Source organism: Castanea sativa, chromosome 8 (genome assembly GCF_040712315.1).
Source record: "Castanea sativa cultivar Marrone di Chiusa Pesio chromosome 8, ASM4071231v1".
NCBI lineage: Eukaryota > Viridiplantae > Streptophyta > Magnoliopsida > Fagales > Fagaceae > Castanea > Castanea sativa.
In genome coordinates, this window is record NC_134020.1 from 40,166,132 (window position 1) to 40,189,149 (window position 23,018).

At 35.1% G+C, this 23,018-nt stretch overlaps 1 protein-coding gene across 1 annotated transcript; it reads right to left on the bottom strand.

Moving 5' to 3' along the window:
* Positions 1 to 9,849: 9,849 nt before the first annotated feature.
* LOC142607461 (protein VACUOLELESS1) lies at positions 9,850 to 22,514 on the bottom strand. Its single transcript, XM_075778970.1, has 15 exons — positions 21,605 to 22,514; positions 20,516 to 20,806; positions 19,563 to 19,702; positions 17,724 to 17,829; positions 17,538 to 17,630; positions 14,226 to 14,315; positions 14,023 to 14,136; positions 13,779 to 13,886; positions 13,619 to 13,692; positions 12,836 to 12,890; positions 11,949 to 12,130; positions 11,446 to 11,575; positions 11,129 to 11,231; positions 10,666 to 10,763; positions 9,850 to 10,241 (listed from the first exon to the last, which is right to left on the bottom strand). Exons 1-15 carry the CDS (start codon positions 22,415 to 22,417, stop codon positions 10,077 to 10,079), a joined length of 2,562 nt encoding a protein of 853 aa, XP_075635085.1. The 5' UTR covers positions 22,418 to 22,514; the 3' UTR covers positions 9,850 to 10,076.
* Between the last annotated feature and the right edge of the window lie 504 nt (positions 22,515 to 23,018).

Here is a 23,018-nt window from a genome sequence, read left to right on the forward strand (position 1 = left end):
CAATAACGCGCCATCAAAATTCGAATAAACGTATAAACCAAATGATTTCACTCTTTAATATAATGACATAGTCATGCTAATCTTAATTAAACAAATTTTAACAATAAATAATCACAACTCACAACATTAAATAAAGAAAATATTAGTCAAAGACTCATAAAATAGAATATTTAGAGGCATAAATGTTAAGTTATGTGAAGATACAGCATAAAGTAATCAAGTTATGTGAAAACCATTATTTTTATTTTTGAGATACAAAATTAATAATCAAGTTTTTGCATTTAAATTCCCTTTTAAAAGTTCTTAAAAAATTGATTGTCAATGAATAATTAATAATGTGCGCGCATACACATATATATGGTAACGGCTCATTTCCCGTTTGGAAGTCCCCCATTTTCTCTTATTTTAAAACCGATGAGCGTGGCAAGGACACAATCCAATCCAAGGGTCACAAAGAGAGCACGTCACATACAACTTTTGTCTCTTCCAATCTCCAAACTCCTAGGAAGTCTGACCCCTCTTTATCTCTCCCCAACAAGCCTCTCTCTTCCTCTCCATCACCATCGCCACATGACATGAGCATCAGAAGCGCCGAAATTAAAGCTTGCTAGAGAAGAAGGGGCAAAACAGGACAATGGATTAGGGAATTAAAAAGAGCAAAATATCTTAGTGGATTTATGGGAAGCAAAGCAAGCTATATTGTGCGAGTGCGAGGAAGGGAGGTGTGCAGTTTACCATTGTTGGCCTTAACTCCACCTTCTCTTGGACGGAAGCCAATGGGGTTGCGGCCAAGTACACCACTCAAGTCCTTGTCCAACATGCCAAGAATGATATAAATTCCCCAAGCATCTTGTCTCATTTCCTTTCAGGTTGTGGAAATTTTTTATTTCGTAAAATCCTTTGAATTGTTTTTCAATTAGATGTTAATGTTATGACCGGTCTTGTGGTAACATTGACAGTGGGTATATTGGTATTAAAAAGATTTTTTCTATCATTGATGCACTGAAACCCAAGTTGTATTATTTTTAGCCTAACACCGTGACAGCCTGAGAAGGTGTCCAACCATCTCCACTACCCCATAAAATGTTCTCACCATAAGACCCTTTAGAGTTTAGAGTGCTTCATGAAAGATCACAGAGACTAATAGTGGTATATGAAAAACAGAGTGTAATAGAAAAGAAAGAAGAGAGAGAATTGTTCAACTCAATTCAATTGTATTAGCATCAGTGAATTTATATAATGAAGCCTTTACAATCTATATATACAGTAGCAAAAGAGGGAAAGTTAGTTACAGATTGAAGAGGGCATAACTGCCTCTCTCACGTGCACACGTGCTGAGCTTAAGTGATAAATACTTAACACTTAAACGACACCGTTCCATTTATGACAATACTTAATATCTAAACGACATCATTTCATTCTTCCTTGCATTGTGCCTTTTGTACTCTTGGAACAAAATTGTCTTCATCTTCAATTTCATCAATCTTGCAACAGCTGCTACTACTAGTGCTTTCATCCCCCCTCAAACGAAATGGGAATTTCCACATGAGTTTGGAAGTCAACCAGTGAAAACGAGAAGAAGGCAACCCCTTTGTAAAAATATCAGCAAGCTGATCATTGGAGGAAATAAACTTAACAAGGGGATCCTTCCTAAGAACCTTCTCACGCACAAAATGGTAATCCACCTCAATGTGTTTTGTATGAGCATGGAAGACAGGATTGGATGCAATTGCCAAGGCATTAACATTATCACACCATAATAAAGGAGGAGTAGAGAGAAAAATGCCCAAATCTCTAAGGAGCATACGAATCCAATACAATTTAGTTGCTGAAGAAGCTAATGCTCTATATTTAGCTTCAATGGAGGATCTGGAGACAGTGGACTGCTTCTTAGCAGACCATGTGATAGGGCAATTCCCAAAGAACACAACCATGCCTAAAATGGATCTACGATCAACTGGATCCCTAGCCCAGTCTGTATCACAATAAGCGGACAAGGAAGGAAAACCAGGTGTAAAGGCAATGCCATAATGAAGAGTGCCCCTATTATACCTTAGAATACATTTAGAAGCCTGCAAGTGGTTCTGAGTTGGATTGCACATATACTGACAAGCTTGTTGGACATCAAAAGATAAGTCAGGCCTTGTAAAGGTAAGATGTTGAAGAGCACCAACAAGACTCCTATAAGATGAAGGATCAGATAAAGAAAGACTATCATTGGGTAGTAGATGTTGATTAGAAGAGCAAGGGGTCTTGCAAGGTTTGCAATCTGCCATAGCAAACTTGGTCAATAAATCAATAGCATACTTGGTTTGATGCACAAATAATCTTGAGGAAGTATACTCAATCTACAACCCAAGAAAGTAATGAAGTAGCCCAAGATCTTTGAGATCAAAAGCATAACTACCATGGTAACTAGAATTACCAAAGCCACCAGAATTACCAAAACCTCCATTGTGATTGCCTCTGCCACCTCTTCCTCTCTGATTAGAGTATCTACGCCCTCTGCCTCTCTGATTAGAAAAACCTTGATGTGAAGATTGAAAATTCACATTCATAGCCAATGAAGGAGGAGTAAGAGCATTAGATCTCTTCTTAATTACTCTCTCCGCAGCATTAAGTAGAGTACTTAACTCTTCAATAGACAATATATCACTACGAGTTCTAATTGCAATTCTGAAAGAATCATACTCAGAGGGTAAACCATTAAGAGCAATCTGAAGAAGCTCTTCATCATCCAAGATCACAGAAACAACAGCCAATCTATCACGAATCTGTTTGATCTTTTGAAATCATCCATCAATTGTATCGTTTTCTTTCTTCACTGCACTAAGTTCATTATGAAGGCTCATAACATGAGACCTTGACACTAAGGCAAACCTCTTTTCTAACACCTTCCATACTCCCTTAGCAGACTTTTACCCAACAGTGAGAGCAAGAACCGCAGGTGATAAAGTGGAATTGATAAAAGTGAACATTGCTTGTTCACGATTCTTCCAAGAAATAAAGCTAGGGTTAATTTCAGTAGTGAGATTACCAAAAGAATCCTTTGGAAAACAATCTGGAATAGTAATTGAATCATCAAGAATGTCAATCATTGAGTAGGTTTCAAGAATTACCTCAATCTGATGCTTCCAAATAGTGTAATTACTATAATCGAGCTTGATAGTCATCATCGAAGACATATTGGATAACAAAAGCAATGAAGTATTTGCAGGCAAAGCTGTATTAGTCATAGCAGGGGTTGAACCAGAGGTTGAAGATAATAATGAAGATGTGGAAGCCATGGATAAGGATCAGAGCTTTGATACCATAAAAGATCACATAGAATAACAGTGGTATATGAAAAACAGAGTGTAATAGAAAAAAAGAAGAGAGATAATTGTTCAACTCAATTCAATTGTATTAGCATCAGTGAGTTTACATAATGAAGCCTTTACAATCTATATATACAATAACAGAAGAGGGAAAGTTAGTTACAGACTGAAGAGGGCATAATTGCCTTTCTCACGTGCACACGTGCTGAGCTTAAGTGATAGATACTTAACAGTTAACACCTAAACGACACTGTTCCATTTATGACAATACTTAATATCTAAACAACATCATTTCATTCTTCCTTGCACTGTGCCTTCTGTACACTTGGAACTAAACTGTCTTCATCTACAATTTCATCAATCTTGCAACAGCTGCTACTACCGGTGCTTTCACTTCAAAGCATAGTTGGATTGCCTTTGGTTAGTTTACCATTGTGCATAGTGTGCAAGTTTTGCATCCCACACCAATGGTTGGAGTCAAGTGCTAAACGAGCTACATTATGAGGATCCAAAAGTATGGGGCTTGTTTTGCCATGTTTTCTCCAGCAAGCTTTAATTTCGGTGTCTTTGATGCTCATATGGCAATAGTGATGGAGAAGAAGAAGAGAGGCAAAGAAGAAGAGTGAGGCTTGTTGGGGAGAGAAAAAGAGGGTCAGACTTCCTAGGAAAGACAAGTTGTATTTGATGTGCTCTCTTTGTAACCCTTGGATTGTGTCGTTTAGCGGTTTTAAAACGGGAGAAAATGGGAGACTTCCAAACCGGAGGTGAGCCATTCCCTATATGTATACATATATCAGTTTAGTGTTTCATTTTGAGGGGATTTCTTGGAAGTGGGGAAAAACTGCAAAATTCACTATTTCACTTATATACAATAATATTTAATACAATAATATTTATATTCCAATTTAATAAAAACATTTATGGTTGTTAGGAACTTGTGGTTGACATTCCACAGTTTTACTATTAGCTTATATAGGCTCCTACAAACCACACACTTGGAGTAAATAATTCCACGCACAACAAATATGGATCTGTGCATATCTAAATTCCCTCACGTAACTAGACCTAATGTTTGGACTCACAATTAATTTATAAAGTGGGTACTGGTATCCTACTAAGGGCAGTCCCTGGGCGGGCTCAGGGACAAAATTCACGCAAAGACACTCACTGGGACCTACTCAGTTAACTCTTAATCTCACATAAAATTGCTCAACCCTTCTCTCATGTTTCCTTTTGATATTTATAGTTGAGGCTAGTGGTGGAATCATCATTACTATTTGACTCCACTAGTGCGAGTGGGGTCCAAGTTGATTTTTCCTGACAACTAATAAATGTTATTGGGAATTAGAGTTATCACGTTGGAATTGGTGCTAGCCACCAAAACTTGGTCGGTAACCTAATCTCCCAAGGCATTTGTAGTCCATTGAGGATTGTCCGAACATCGTCAGTGCCCTAGCCAACCATGGGGTATCCGAGGTGCATTTAGATACCGAGATACTAATCAACAAGTTAAGGCTTTTGGGCCGTCCATGGGCTGAATGTGGGGGGGGGGGGGGGGAACAGGCCCAAGGGTGGCATTGTTTATGGGCCTTCCCCAACTGGGGGCCCAATGAAGGTGGCTTCTGACCGTATACCGTAGAGGATCAATGCCCATTTATCCATAGAAGAGAGAGATATGAAGGGAGAGTGATTATATATTTATATTAGTGAGTGTGAGGAACGGTAGAGCAGTGGGAGCAGTGGGAGTAGTGGCTAGCGGTTGTTCTTCCTCAAAATTTTTCCTTCTTAGGTGACATGTGGTTGGCTTGGAAGGTTAATTGTTAGATTTCTCTCCCTCTTGAGTTTTTTTTTTTTTTGGAGCCTCTCTCTCTTGACTCTATGTATAACTGTTAGGAATTTCAGATTTGTAGAAGTGGGTTTGTATTTGTACTAAAAAAATTGTTTCAGTAGGGGCGATGGGCCAAAAGAGTAGGCCATGCATGTAACCATTTTATTGTCTTTGGGTTAATTTAGTTTGAGAGGGGTCAGTTTTCATTCTTCTTGAGGGAAAGGAGAGGGGTGAAGGGGAAAATATAATTTTCTTGGGGGAGGGGGGGGGGCAACTATAATTTTTCTTGGGCTTATTTTCTAAAGTCTTAAATATATACCTACTATTTAGGGTTTAAAAAAAATTGGGGGGGGGGGGGGGGGGGGGGGGCACAGCCCCCCTCAGCCTGTACGTGGTTCCGTCTTTGGGGCTATTCATGGACTCTGAGAGACATTGGCCCCCCAATTTTTTTTTTTAAAGAAATTAGTATATATGTAGTATTAATTTTAGAAAATTTTGTATTATAAAGTTATACTTTACTCCCTTAACAATATCATTAATTCTTTTAAGAGTAATGTTATCACCACAGACTTTCTACAATTTTTTACAAACTATTGAGTTAGCAAATTCTTATTGGTTCACATCTGGACCTACCAATAACCACTATTTTCTTACTTACCAATAACCACTATTTTCTTACTTACCAATAACCACTCACCACATTAGCAATTGGTAAAAATGTTTGCAACTCTAGCATTTTTCCTCTTTTTAAAGGCCATAAAAATAAATTATAGATCTAAAATCTAAACAAAATATACAAGCCCCAAAAAATTAGTCTAACAACAAAAATTACCAATAGCAAAGATAAAAAATAAAAATAAAAATAAGCCCAATAAATCAATATCACCCAAAACAAATAACCCAGCACTTAAAAAAAATTAAACAAAATAATTTTGTTCTTATCAAACAGTAGATGCACGCATCAATGTTAAAAAATAAAAATAAAAAAACCCTTAGCGGCTAAGTAGTAGTAGAGCCAGAGGTCATAGCCGTCGCACATACTCTAAGTCCTGACTTCGTCCCTGAGTAGACCCTTTTTTCAGCATTTAAATATTTACTCATTACGTGTTCATACATAGGATTTGCATGAGCATCACCGGTTGACGTTGTCAAAGTTATGTGCATAATATATAGATAAATGCAAACATCTTATGTTTAAGGACAATAGGAATATTATGATACAACAACATTTTAATTGATAGTGGTCACTCTATTGAGTGTTTTTGATCGAATCTAGTTTAATGTATGTACTTGTTACATTATACCCACTTGTATGCTTAAGGCCACTACCTCCAAGATAGAGTAAAAATCATCATATTATATAGCAGCACAACAAATATAGGCTCTAGTGGTACTACTCAGTTAATATTCACAACATAGAACAAATTTAATAGTCTATAAAAAATCATAACTCTTTGCCGTTGGTCTTTAATGAAAATACCCATAATGATCGTGTACATGAAAAGAAATTTATTATTAAATAAAAATTCATAAAACTGGTTTTTGAGGGAACCATAATTCTAACAAGCCAGCCAATACAGTTATTGTAAATATGACTATACAACAATGTCACTTAATCACTAAACTTTGAACAAATTTTTGTCTATTTGGTTTGGTAATAAAGACCCCTAATTATTTTCACAATGGTTGTTAATAACGTTAAACTAGTCATCATAAATTAAGGAAATCCAATAATTAAAACATTCAATCAGTATATAAAGACCTCAAAAGAAAAAAAAAAATTCCTTAAAAAAAAACCAATTCTATATTCTGATCGACTTTGTACTTGTGGGATGGGCCAAAATGGCCAAGTACCACTATTTGAAAAAATATGTAGGGATTTACCATTATATACGAAATATCAAAAATTAAACCCAACAAAATAAAAACTTAGCATCTTTTAACAATATCCTTGGCCTTTTAAACAAAAAGAATAAGTCCAACAACAAATTTTATTTATCTAAAACATAGGGAAAAAAGTCCAATATCAAAAATTAATTTACTAATTTTAAATCATACCGGGGTGGGGGGAGCCCATATGTAGGGATCTATCACTATTTTTCGAAATATCAAAAATTAAACCCAACAAAATTAAAACTCGGCATCTTTTAACAGTATCCTTGGCCCTTTTAAACAAAAAGAATAAGTCCAACAACAAATTTTATTTATCTAAAACATGGGGAAAAAAGTCCAATATCAAAAATTAATTTACTTATCTTAAATCTTAGGGGGAGGAGGGGTGGGAAGCCCAACCACACGTACAGATTTGGATCCACACGAAAAAAAATTAGTGCAATACCACCGATTCATCTCACATTAATTTTTACCATCTTATTTTTTAATCTTAACTTTTTAACTCTTTAACACTTTTTTTAATTCAATGGTTGAGATTTCAACTTTCAATCTCAGCTATCCAATGCTATTGCACCAGGTGCAATACCTAGGGTATTACATTGTCTGTCACACTTTGGTTTTGGTGTTTTTCTTTTGAGCAAGATATAGGTACAATACTTAAGTGTTGTTCCTTAGATTCCTTTTTAAGATTTTGCCATGTGAATTTTTTCTCATGAGATGGAAGTGTATTTTTTAGTTAAGTAGCCACATGACTGAATCTTAAAAGGGAAACCTAATGAACAACATTTATGATACTGTACTTAAATTGTCATTTTATTTTTATCTTTTCCGCTTTTTCGAATATTGTGTTTGTAAAACTTTGTAATTTGTATCATGGTAGTAAAAAACAATCAATTATATTAAATATATTGTTATCAAAGGTTCAAAAAAAAAAAACCATATTAAATATATATTTACTTTTTTTTTTTTTATATATACAAGATAGAAATTCTACTCTAGTCTAATTTAAGTATATATGTGTGTGTGAAGCTTCCTCCTGAAAACTTGAACCTTGATCCTTGCTTCCCATATCTCAGCACTTATATATGTAGAGCGTCCATCGTACTTATACAAATTGTTTAGAACAATTTGTATCTAAACATTAAAATAGCTTGAATTTCTTATTAAAATAAAAAAGGCTTCAATTCAATCTTGGAGTCCAATTACTCCCTTTAGATTTCGTTGTAAAACGTATAAAGACAAAAGTTGTCATAAAAATAATTTTTTTCGTAATGTTAATATGATTATTTATAATCTTTTTAATATTATGAGGTTTGAATACTCACTTGACTTATTTTTGTGCCTTGGATAAATTTTTAATAAATATAATGAGTTATTTTATTTTTTAAATTATTTAATTATCAATTAAATTATTTATGACATCATTGGTTTGGCCCTGATCGCATCACATGAAAACCCTCTATGCCCTTCTTTTGTTCTACAAACTCTTTGTCTTCTACGCACGTAAATTTCTCTTTGTAGCTTTTCTTTCTTTTGTCTTTTATATTTTTACTTTTATAGCCCGTGTGTTTGTTTATGTTCTTTCCTTAATAGTTTGTGCTTGTGTATGTTTCTTAGTATTGAACTCATACAAAATCTGTAAAAATGCCTCAATTTGAAGAAGGGTTCTTTGTTTTCCTTGACTTTAGTGCGTCATATTGTTAAATGATCATGATGGTGGGTTTTGTTCATATTAATTTCAGAGATTATTTCATTAGCTATTTCTTGGCGCTTATATAAATATATATATATATATATATATATATTATAAATTTGTAATATGTAATTATATTTAAAATTTTGTATTTATATATTTCTCTTATTCACTTTAAAAAAAAAAAAAAATCTTTTTGATGATTGATTTTATTATTTTCCTTATCGAAGGCAAGTAATCGGAAAAAAAAAAAAAAATTTCTTCTAAAGAGACTTTCTAATAAAATCTTTATATCTCTATAGCTTGCATGCTACATATCTTCCATCATTAATGCCTTATGTTTAGGTATGTCATGCAACAAAATCACAATAATTGTTGAAAAAACAAACTGTTATTTTAACAATACAACATTTATCGGATAATTGAGGATACTAAGGACTAGAATCATAATTTATATTTAGCAATTGAATTTTTTATATTGAGGTTAGGGATTTTTGAGATTGAAATCCTAATTTGCAATCAAAGAAGAAGAAACAATTAGTTGTTTAAATATTCTTACAGAGGTCAATAAAAGTTATGTCTGCAAAACATTCATTTACATCTTAGAAAAATAAATTTGCTAAAAATCGTGCTCACTTAACATTCATTCTCAAAAGAGTTACAATATTTGCTAGATAGTACTTAAAAGAGTTACAATATTTGCTAGACAGAACTTAATTTATTATATAGGTTTGATTGCTACAATTTGTATATTATTAATGTTACCTCATGATTCTAAGTATACTATGCATTTATAATATGCTGATTGTTGTAAATAAACCGAAATTAAATAATGTTTCATATACTCAATAGTGCACAGGTTAGCGACTAGTTATTATTATTTTCAAAGAAAACTCGATAGTCTTGTTTACAAATTTATAAGGGACTCCACTCGCGATGATACATGGTCTCAAGACTCTCAAGTCTCAACCAAGCGTATACTGGAACGAAAGATGACATCCATGTTTTCACTGCCTTACACCATCAATATTCATTAATCCAAGAAAATATTTACTCAGCAAATTAAGTTTCTGCAATGTCTTTTTGATAATATTCTGAAATTACCGAGATAAAATACAGGATCAAAAAAAGTAGTATGGATAAATTAGAAAACATCATAACCAGCATAGTGGTGCAGCACTTCAAGAATTACAAAAGCTCCAGTTGTGATTGTCAAACGATTATGCCTTTACATTCATCCAGAAATATACACAACTTACTGGGAACAATATGCACACATTGCACACAGAAAAAAAGCTTGAAAGGAAAATAATGAGAGTGAAACACAAAAATTGGAGTCAGAATACTATGAAACACCTTGGAAGGACAGTCTATCTCTAAGAGTGTCGAAAATTGATGAAGCTGCTGCATTTTGTGCAAAGGTCAATTTTAATCTACCAAGCAATTCACCATCTTTGGCCTGAGAAGCAGCATCAGCAGCTTCCTTGGCCATTCCAATCCGAGCATAAGACTGTTCAAAATTAAAGAATGGCACTTTAGGTTGCTTGAATATGTATTATACAGATAAATTTTTTCAAAAAAAAAAAAAAAAAACCAGTACTCTCACGCAAGCAGACACAGAAAAATGAAAGCAATAATAAGTTTAACATGAGTTATCATTAAACCGCTGAACTGTTGATGCATACAACACATAATCAAAAAGGAGAAATTTATTTTGAAACAACATATATGGCCCCTGCACAGAAAATAACAAGTGGGAAGCTGGAACCTTGAACTACTATTTTAACAAACTAGATTCTTAAGTTTCTTTTCTTAACCGGTCTATTAGGCATGTTTAGAAGCATGAAATTTATTCAGCCAAAAAATGATAGCACTGAATCTGGGCAAGCAGCAGAATCTGAAGTGCATATAATATGCTGAACAGGTTTAATTACCTCAGCTCTTTCTCGAGGATCAGCAAGTTTTGGGATATATTTTAGAGCTTCTCCTTTTTCATCTGCTTCAATGCATGCCTCAACAAATGGCCTGTAACCTATTAGAAGAGAAATGCAAATAGGTAATCAACTTATGACATCAAGAGAGATTAGAGAGAAAACCTTGACATAAAACTCTTTTGAATCCATTATATCTTATAATATAGATAAAATTATTGGATATAGACTAGGACATATCTCCCTAAAAATTACTCATAGACTTGGAAGAGCACATCACTGGAAGGAATACTTGACAATAGTTACCACCTAAACTAAAATACTCTTACCCAATGCATACATTACATCAAATCCATGATTCAATATTAGACAACTAGTGAAGATTACATGTAAACAAAATAAGATTACTATTGTGTTTGCTTCTTTTCATTACCATCTTAAATTAAACTAGAGTCGGAAAACTTACCAATTGGCGGTCTCTTCTCCTTCGAAAACTTTTCCAGGGCATCCCAATCTCGGATTGTAGCCAAAGCAAAAACCTTAAGCCAATACCATCTCTTCTCGGAAACCTGAGACAAATCAACAACAATCAACTTCAAAAGTGCACCTGATAAAACAAATAGGTGGCACATAAACAATTATGAAAGCTGAAAGTTGCTCAATCTTTTCTCACCCAAGGACATGCTTCAGCACCCTTTTTCTATTAAAAATTTCATGGAATGAGGAACAAGATGAACCCTATTTTTTGTTTACCCTAAGAAGCATTGAAGAAACTTTACAAACCTTGAATTCTGTTTTCACTTTCATTGCGGCTCGATGATTTCCCAATACAATACAAGTGCGGATTGTATCACTGATGCTTGAATCAACGAAAATGGCCTGCTTTGTAGTCACCTCCAATTCATGTTGCATTCTATAGAAATAGAAAAAAAAATTAGTAGCATTCTTTATTATTCTACATCTTGTATTAATGGTTATTTCATACTCCAGAAGCAGTGTGAATAACTATGTCTAAACCCTAAATACTTGGCATATATTTTTATTTAATATAACCTTGTAAAACCAATAAAACATGCTGCATCTTGAGGAGTGATATAACAAGGGGCACTATAACTTTTTTATTTTGATAAGTAGAAAAGATATATATTCAAAAAACTGCTTTAAGCAAAAACACAAAGCATATCAAAGATTACAAAGAAGAGAAAAAGAAAAACAGAAGAGAACTAATTACAAAGAGAGAGATAAGGAACAAATGGTATGAGTAATCTAAGTAAATCATTTCTCACCTTATCAATTTGGCATGCTCTTCAGCAGCCTTTGACTCGAAGGTATGTTCCTTTGTTTCTGAGAAAAGACTATGAGCCTTCTCAATAAGTTTTATGCGTGGACCATGGAGAGGAGATCCTCTGATTGCCATGGGATTCTTTCCTATCGCCCATGACTCTTTCCATAAAAGAAAAGCCACCTCCTACAAAAACCAGAAGAAACTTTTAGCATAAATCAATGTTCCAGTGTACCAGAGATTATCAATAGAAAATTCATTAAGTATTCAATCAAATACCAAATTAGCTTTGCAAGTCCTGTACTATAAACAGAAATCAGCTAATAAGAGTAGGGATCGACTGTACAAGGATCCACTGTTCTAACTAGTCACACAGAGAAACCCCCCTTGTCCTTCGGGACAATTATGATTCCACTTTCAGCTAAATCTTTTCTAGATTTAAAGAAGTAACCCTATCTGGAAGTTTACAGTAGTAGAAAATAGAACTAGGTACTATCATTTATTAAAAAAAATAGAACTAAGAAATCAGTGCATGGCTGGAAGCACAAAGGAAACATCAATTGCTAGTAACATATTATAGTATGGCAGTGGATTAGATATCATACTTGTATTTATTGCTACATCTTCTTTGATATGCAAACACCAAACACCCTTTATAATAATCAGATGCTCAAACCATATCTTACACTAAACACCCTTTATAATAATCAGAAATACAACAAACGATTACCAGCCTATGGTTCCCTAATCCTTACTCTCTACAGGACCCTTTCAAACACAAAATGTACTCTCTACGGAAACTTTTATATACGCACAAACATACATACACGTGTGCACACACACACACACACACACACACACAATCCTTGATCTCAAAGAATTAAAACATACCTGGAGTTGTCCATTTGATAGGAAGAAGTCCTTCAGGAATTCATGCTTGTAGCACCTGAAACAGTTAACACAATGAGCATTCACACATAGAACACACACAAACTAGATACTTGACAGCTAAAAATTCCATTTTGACCACCGTAAAAGCACAACCTAGGCACAAAAGCAGAGAAAGATGCAGCCCAAGTGTCTCTCTCTCTCTCTCTCTCTCTCTCTCATTCCATTGTTATTTTAGTATAATGTTTCAACCAAAAGGCAAAGAAATTGAAAAAGATTATAAGAAGCCCTGCAATCCCGTTGAAATTCCTCAACACCCCACACCCCCCCCCCCCTCTCTTTCTCTCCTCTCCATGCCAGGCTTTGTTTAAATTCCAGATATTATATGCTGTTCGTTGATTTCTCCTTGTTGGGAATCATACCTTTTACTCTTAAACCTAAAAGCCACTTAAAATCTATTTATGTTTTACCTTCATTGTATTTTTTTAAGCTCCAGAATATATTTTTCAAGAACATGTTTTCAAATCCCAGGATGTATACCTTCCTTCATGGTGTTTTCAAGAATTTATTTCACTGAATCAAGAGCATTACTTTGGACGTGTTTGTAGAGTTGCCCCCGCCCCCAGCGGCGCCCCTAGGATCTACCCAACCTTGATGCCTCAAGTGTCCCATTAGCATCTAGTAACTATGATTTTTTATTCACTTGCAAACTATAATACCTAGAAAAGATTAATTACATGGGAGAAACGAAAATAGAAACTAAATCAGACAAGGCTGTATAGCTACCGTGCATAAGTTATAAACAAATCCCTTGCTAACATTCTGGCCTGTATCATTCCAAAAAACTCCAATGGTTGCTTCTGCATCAAAACAGAAGAGAATATGTATCACATTTGGTGATATCATTAAAAACAGAAACTTTGGTTTAAGTTTGTGTCAGTATTACCTTTTGCCAAATATGGAACAAAACAAGATAAACAAGGTCAGTATCACCACTTTCAGTTGCCTTCATCAAAGCTGTATCTTCCTCTCCTATGCTTAAAAGAAGAGGGACCTGTAGTGAAAGAATCATAAATCGTATATAATAAACTTTCCATTAAATGCCCCAGCACTTCGTTTGCCGGGGCGTCAAAACATAGCAGATTTTAGCTAATGAAATGCAAAAGAAAGAAAGAGAAGTAGAAAAATACCTGTTTGGAAGAACGTGGTTCATGTTCAATAAGCATAGCAGCTAATTTCCGGCGGCCATTCTTATCTGCATGAGCAGAAACTGCTGCATAGGATATTCCTTTGCATAATCTCAGCTGAAACACAAAAGAGCATGATATAAATTGTATTTGCACAGAATGAAATAAGTAGATATCACATAGAGTTTTGAAGTAACCTAGACAACCTTATCCAGTAAGATTTCAAGGAGAGCAGCATCCGGGATTGCTAATGAAGCAGTTATCTTTGAACATGCCCAGTGCATTATAACCACCTCCTGCAACACTCATAATCAGGAAAAAGTTATTTTACATATACAAGAAGTTATGATTCCCATATAAGGAAGCAACTAAATCGAGGTTTAAAAAAATTTAGTTTGCAATTGAACACCAGAGAGTATGACAGTATCTTAATGTCCAAAATTCAGTAGGCAGGAAAGGGATATAAAGAAGTATTAAGAACAAGGACGTACACCATCATATGCAAGTCACTCACTGTCAATATACATTGCAGAGAGCACAAATCATTTTCAGGCAAATGAATTAGAACATAAACAGGCAATCGGTAATACCCATATTCCATCTCATTAATATTTTGGTCAGATTTTATTTCTTGGTTTTAAAAAAAAAAAAAGGCCTTTGAAGTAGAAATTAGTAGAGATGGGTTGAAAGAGGCAGGATACGCGATTTTAGCTTATTCATTAAATTATTATTAGTATGGTGCCACTATAAAGGAACAACCACCTCCACATTATAGGCACCACTCATACAGTGGATGAAGAAATAAGTGTAGCTCAGTCGGTTTTTAAAAATCTTCAAGATTGTTACCTCATGTACTTTGCATTTCTCAAACATTTGTCTTACCTACTTTCCCGATCTCCAAAAAGAACTTTATTCAAGAAAATTATACTGCTTAAAACACCTTTATTATTATTTTATTTATTTTTAAGATATATATATGAACTGGATAAGATATGAAAAACATCAAAAGTTTCACAAACTCAACACTTTTTTTTTTTTGATAGGTAATAAAACTTTAATTCAAAAATGCTGAGCATCATGTTCACGATGGTGAACATTCTGATCAAGAAAAAATACAGTAGGTTCAAAAACTTAATCTAATAGAGTGTAAGAATTCAGAAACGGAAATACAATTCGTAAAACCCCAAACATGTGGCCACTAAAACAAATTACCGAAGAGAAGAGCTTTTAAAAGATCTAAGGTTCTCTTATTGTCTTCAAAGATGCGTGTATTACGTTCCATCCAAACCAGCCACATTAAACATGCCGGGACCATATTCCATATGGTTGATAGATGCTTTCCAAACCAGTGACTCCAAGCAAAAAGATGAGAGAGCTAACTGTCTTCGGCAATACCCAATGGATCCCGAATACCTTGAAAATTGCACTCCATATTGCATGAGAAGACTTATAGTGGAATAGAAGATGATCCACAATTTCCCCATCAAAACAACATAAACAACACCTGTTAACTAAGGATTGACCTCTCTAAACTAGATTATCAATAGTGAGCATTCCATCCCTAGCTGTTGTCCATAAAAAGAAAGACACCCGTTTAGGCAATACCCAATGGATCCCAAATACCTTGAAAATTGCACTCCACACTACATGAGAAAACTAACAGTGGAATAGAAGATGATCCACAATTTCCCCATCACAACAACATAAACAACACCTATTAACCAAGGATTGACCTCTCTTAACTAGATTATCAATAGTGAGCATCCCATCCCTAGCTGTTGTCCATAAAAAGAAAGACACCCGTTTAGGCACCTTTGTACACCAAATACACTCCCAAGGAAAAACCTCATTGAGAGGACCAAACAATAACTTATAGTAAGAGCGCACATCAAACACCTCCTTCTTAGTCAACTTCCGAGTCAAATTATCATCCCCCTCACCCCTCGGCATAGTGGAATACAGAAACTCAATGAAAGAACAAACATTTTCCTGCTCCCAATCCTCTGGAGCTCAACAGAATTGAAAATTCCAGCTCCTACTTCCCCCTTCTGAGGCAGATACAATGAGGTTAGAAATCCAAGCCTCTTTAGACCGAGAACAGGTAAACAGATCAGGAAAAATGTCCTTTAAAGGAGTAATCCCACACCAAGTATCATGCCAGAAACTAATACGGTGACCCTACCCCACATTATACACTACTTGTCCAAAGAACTTCTTTGCTCCTCTAATGCTCTTCCGCATCCCACACCCACGAGTACCTCTTACAATTCTAGTGCACCAGCCTCCTCTAGCCTCACAAACTCACACTAAAACCGCATCAAAACTACTCAAACTAAATCTGTAATGTAAATTTACAATCAGCCTATCTTGTCACTAGCTTAGATATTTATTTTCAAGTCACATTATACATTTAAACTAAACTTTTATGACTATGGTTCACTTAACTATGATAGATATGCGTCAGCCAAAAATCATTGTTAAAGGTAATTCTTTAGTACACCCTGTGAAATTGAGCTACATTTTTATTATTATTGGTAAGTTACACAGGCACACGATGGGTCTTTAACCCATGACCTCACCTCCATCCCATTTTATGGGAGGAGGAAACACTAGTTAAGTTACAGCTCATCAGCTGCACTTGAGCTACTTTTAGTATGAATATTTTTTTTATTAATTTAAAACAAAAAAACAAAAAAAAAAAATCGTTCAAAACGTTCGACAATAATTATATGGATTTGCATCTTAAATTCATACTTAAATGTTCAGTTTATAACTCTAAAACCTAAACATATTTGCAATCAGACTGTTTCTGATATCTGCCTCCATCTTACATCCTACCTATCTATCCTCTGATGTTTCCAGTGGAAAGAGTAGGGTTCTTTGATGCAGTGTTCTCCAGATGAACCTTATTGAGCTGCTAATTAATTTCATGCTTCAATTTTCACATTTCCAGTCTCATGAGTTTCTCTCCCTACTGGTGCCAGCAAAAGATTTTACATTTTTGGCACATCTATTCTATATGTTTTAAATGCTTTAGTTTTGATATAAGTTTATAAAATTAATGATGAATCCTCATAGCTGGATAAGTCTTATTTAGTTTTTTGTATCTGTACTTAAGAGTAGGCAGATGGTATCTAACAAATCCCACAACAATGTAACAATGAAATGGGAAGCAAAAAGCATTGCTAGTCCATGGTATCAATAAAAATAAACTACCACGAGACCAATGACATATTGTACCGTACAAATCTCAACATATAAATGATTATCCCAGACAAACTATGGTCCAATAGGTGGATGGGGCATGCTGCATGCATACTTATGGAAATCCAGTATAAAAACAACAATGCAAACGTAACTTGATATGAGGATGTATCATAATTTAAAATTATCCCTTGTACGATTTCTTTGTTTGAATGAAATTTCTTCCTTAAAAAAATTATATAAAATAAAATAAAATAAAATAACAACACAAATCTATCATAACTGCAAAGTCTGCATAAGTTATATAGACTTACTTGATTCATTCCAAGGTACTCTGATATCCGTAGAGCAAGAAGGTGTTGGTGCGCATTTATCAAACGACCAATCAGAACGGACGGTGTGAGCAACTGGGGCAACAAACTTATTCAGTTTAATTCAAAGAAAATAGCATGCAAGTTTAGTTTTGAAATTGGAGACTGAATTCAGTAATCTTTGAAAACCTTATATTGCTGAATACTAAGAGGGATGCCAATCTCAGGGTTGCGCACAGCATTTAAGACTCGCAGAGTTTTACACATTTCTTGAATACGGTCACGTTGAAAATTGCTGCCAAAGCCAACTGGATATCATTACCGAGAGCAAAAAATCAGAAAATATGTTTGTTCTTTTAAGACTTTGGATTTAACAGTCACGCAATTAACAGGCAATAAAATGAAGTAAACTCTAGGAAGCACTACTACTTAAAATCCATAGTTATATCCGTATTGAACATGTTGAATACTCTTAAATACCATGAGATAATTGTTTAATTTTTTTTATTGTTTTCTCCTCTGTATCTTTTCTCTAAAAAAACTAATAAATTCTAAATTAGTTTGATTATTTAGACACGTTTCACACCTTTTAGCATTTCCTGTGTATCGTTTTAAGATAATAAAAAAATTAGCATAATATATACTTGAAAATAATTATTGTACATTATCTAATTTAAGTATCCGTGCTGTATATGCCCTAGATTTTCAAGAATTGATGTATCCCCATGTCTATTGTGTACTAGAAAACATATCCTGTATTGGTATTGATGCTTCTTAGGGGGAAAGAGTCCAAGATATGTCAAAATGAGTGGCAACAGTACCAAAATACTCTTCACAAATAATTGTGCTCTCTTTTTGTTTTTATAGTACAATGAGGGAGGGAGGAATTGAACCCTGGGCATCTCCATAAGAAACACCAGGAGGTGCCAAACAAGCTACAAAACTCTTAGCAATAGTGCTCTCTTTTTTTATTAAGTAATTAGAAACAAAGATTCATAACTCAAGCAATGATGTAAAGTATCTGGCCATTTACAGAGCCATGTGTAGTCACATCAAATGCGAAAAAACATCAGGAGCCAAACAGGAAGCCAAAATGGGAGTAGCTGAAGGCTGGGACATATAAAACTTTCTTTCTTTTTATAGGTAAGATAAAGTTTCTTTAAAAAAAGACTACTTCATGGAAAAGAACATGAAGTAGCCAAAAAGTACAGTAAAGACTCAAAACTATGTACAAGAACAAAGGGAATCTATAAAAATCGAGAGAGAATCACTAGATTTGAGTCCCTAAGCCCAAGAACAATCAAATAAAGACCCTTTAAATGACGCTAAAAGCTGCTACCCCGAGCTCTCCACATCCTCAAGAGTGCGCTTATTCCTCTCCCTCTAGATACACCACATCAAACATAATGATGTCAAATTCCATATGTCAAACAAATGTTTCCCCAACCAATTCCTCCAGCTGCTCCCCCAACCTTTGTTTCTTTCTCAAAACGTTTATGTGGATTCTTTTACATATTTGTGTGTGTGTGTGTGTGCGTGGTCTCTGCGTATGTATAGTTAATTATCAAGTATAGTTAATTATCAAGTATTGTAACACCAAATTTGCAGCAAGGTTAAATCACTGGAATCATTTGATGCACCAAAATATCCCAAGATGAGAGCAATGAAAAGACTTTAAACTTCCATATGACCCAATGCAACAAAGCAAACAAGCCTAATCTAAAACTATGTACTCTAGAATGACAATAGAGGTCTGGGTCAAACATGAAAGTCAGAGCCTGGCCCAAGCCTGATTTTAGTTTAGCTATATCCAATCCCATTCCATATAAATATATCACAATCCAATCTCATTTGAGCAATGGCAGAGTGGGTATGCTTTATTCCTTACAACTTAAGCTGAAATGCCTATATTTTGAATATCAAATACATAAATATCAGAATGTTAGCTATTGATGAGTCAAATACTAACAATGTCTAATAACATTTCTCATAAGATTAAATGCTAATGCATCAGCTAACAACACCTACCTGCAAAAGGCCTGACCATAGCTTGCAGCTCTTAGTAGTGTCCTCTGACGAGAAACATCAAATTCATGACCAGCAGCATCAACACATGCTTCAACAGCCTCTGGCAATGAGGATCTTATCAATCTCAAATTTTCATCTGCCTGGCAAAGAATGAGAAAAAAAAAATCTTTGTAAGTAACTCCAAAGATAGCATTAAACCACTGATATAGAACTTGTGTAATTTTTATATTCTTCACACCAATTTATAATCCAAAATAAAATAATAAGTAGAAAAGAAATAGCAAAGCGTATATGCAAACCATTCTTAATGTTAAATTCATATTGTACTGGGTAACATGACAATATGACATGAGATGATAAATTTGAAAGGAGCACCAATAGGTAAACCATTCTTAATGTTAAAGACCTTCACACGTACACAACAACAAATTAACAAGAAAATGTGGTCTGATCAACAAAAAAAAAAGAAAAAGAAAAAAGAAAATGAGGTCTAACTAGGTATATTGCAATCCTCATAAGTTTTTTATTATTAGTAGTATTTGTAAATTACACATACACCTAGTGGGTCTTGACTGACAACCTCACAAGTATCGGAACAAAAATTTCAGAAGCTTCTGACAGTTGACAAAGTATGCCCATGCCAATTTTTTTCTGTATTCATCAGCAAATGAGATTAATAATCAATTTCCATTGTCTTTAACTTTGATGACTCAAAAATAAAAGGAAGAGAAATATGGTAAATCCAATAACATACTAATCAAGAAATTGGAATCGCTCAAAATGAATACATTTTTTTTATAGATACAATAGAATTCAACCTATGACATCCGCTCCATGATGATTGCTCTTTATTATCAGGCCAAAATAAATAAATGAAATTAGTTATTTCTGTTTACACTATGTGGAGAGAGAGAGAGAGAGAGAGAGAGAGAGAGAGAGAGAGAGAAGCCTACCTTGGCACTGCGCCTGTCAAAATGATCCAACGCATCATACAGTAAAGCTGCAGGTGATGTACTCCCAATCTTAAAGATGGATACTGTGGAATTAGGTACCAGTTGTAAAAATTCCATACTTGTATTAGTCAATATCCTAACTCCATCACACTCGGGAACAAGAACTATTGGTTCATCATATAGGTAGCGCACTGGTTCATCAGAAGGACCCACCATCAGAAGCATATCATCCCAATAAAGTAACACACTGTCTAATCCACACCAAGCAAGCTGCTCAGGAGGAAGAGCTGACTGTACACATGAAAATTATATAAGATAATTTGCATATAAGCTACTCTAATTTTTTTTTTAATAGGTAAATGATCCTTCATTCCAAAAACGATGAAAAGGTACAATAAAAAACCACACAGGCAGTGTGCTAAGAACCCATCAAAAAACAACAAACTATAGGCTACTCTAATCCTTTAATCAACGAAACTAAAAAAACAATAAAAGAAAGAAGGGTAGGATGCCCCATGAAGATTAAAAATATCCATTTTGCTCGAGAAATTATTATAAGTGAGCTGCATTTCGGGCAGCAGTTAGCAGTATTTATACAATCTTTCCTCATCACTTTAGAAGACAGCATCACTCTAATTGCAACATCAGCTCAGAGAACAAGGTTCTCACCAGGTATGCATTTAATTTAAAAAGAATTAAACCCACCATCAACTTTCCATTACAGACAAATCACACTCAGAATTTTATAAAACCAAACCAATAATTCACTTTGAAAGGCATAAAGAAGCAATCCTATTTCTATCAAACTCACACAAACTCCGAAATCGCATATCAAAATATACAATCTCTATAAGCTCAATGAACCTTCAGCATATCATAAAATATAGCTCCCATCCCTACTACCTTAACAGACCTCTTCAAAGAAACCTATATAGTTGCCAATAGTGAATTCAACATGTTCATGACAAACTAACCTCACAATCACCAATAAAAACCTAACCTTTCCAGAGGGTTTTGTCAGATTATCTCAAACCATAACACACAACATTCCTATCTTATCATTCTAGGCACTGTATATAACAATTATACCTCGCATTGGTACTCAAACATCTTCTCGAACCTAGTCGAGTACACGGCCAACCTGCCATCGTGCGTAAACGCCGCAACAAACCTCCCATTGCCGGAAACGACCATCTTCTGAAGCGGCCCGTCCCCGGGCGGCACCGGCAAAGCCTGCACCTCATCCTCCTCCACCATCACAACGCCATCCCCAATCGCCAACAACACCTCCACATTCCCGGACAGAGTGTACTGCGGCTCGATCACCGCCACGCAATGCGGCAGCTCCAGTTCCAATTCCAGCTCACTCGACGGCGGCGGCGGAGGATCCGCCAGCCTCACCACCGTCCTCGTCTTGAAATCCGGCACCGCGAAAACCTTACAAGTCTCGGTAACGCAAACGACGCCGTTTCCCCAAAACACGCACTCGACCACATTCTCGTCGAAGTAATCATGCCCTAGAATCGAGAGATTGGGATCGATCAGCTCCGCGTGAACGTTGTAGCGATAAACGGTGCCGTCTTGAACGATACAGACCAAAGTATGATCGTCACTCCACGACAGACCGATCAAGCGACCGCCGGGGTTCTTCCAGACGACGTCGGAGAGAGAAACGCCGGCGGAGTTGAAGAGGCGGAGCTTTCGCAGCGCGGACTCGGAGTAGAGCTGGACGATCTTGGAATCGTCGCGGATGAGAGCGACCGGACCGCCGAACGGGGCGCAGGCGACTTTGTTGCGGCTGAGATCGATGTGCCTCCACTGCATCGGGTGGTAGAGTTCCGGTTTCCGGTAGTAACGGTCGCCGAGAAGTTGCCACTCGGCGGCCACCGACACGTTGGCCATCGGAAATGAGAGGAATTCAGATTGGGCGTTTGATCGGAGAGGTTTGGTTCATGAGACTTTCCTTTTTCTTTTCTTTTTTGTTGGTACTATTTTGTTCTTTTGATTTGTTGCTTTTGATCTGATAAAAGACGAAGGCATTTCCGTTTTTTAGTCCGTTAGGAATAATAATAATTATAAAAAAAAACACTATTCTTTTTTCTTCTTTTTTTTCTTTTTTTTTTTGATAAAAATAAATTTCAATTTTATGTGAAACGAAGTTTTAATTTTTATCGATTTAATCACTCATTTGGGAAAAAAAAGAATTTAATAAAGTTAGTATTATCTTTTCGTCCAAATTTATTTGCAAATTAAGTGGTTTAAGCATTATTTTACAATTGTTTTTTAATAATACTCATTAAACAACACAGTCTATTCTCATCAAAAAAAAAAAAAAACACAGTCTATTAAATGATGTATCTCATAAATGTTTTGAATTAGAATTTTAGATAAAAATAATGTTTGAACAACACCATTTGCTAATAGATTTGGACGAGATGATCGTAATGACTCATTTTTTATAGAATGAGGGACTAAATTGATAAAAATTAAATATTACAAACTA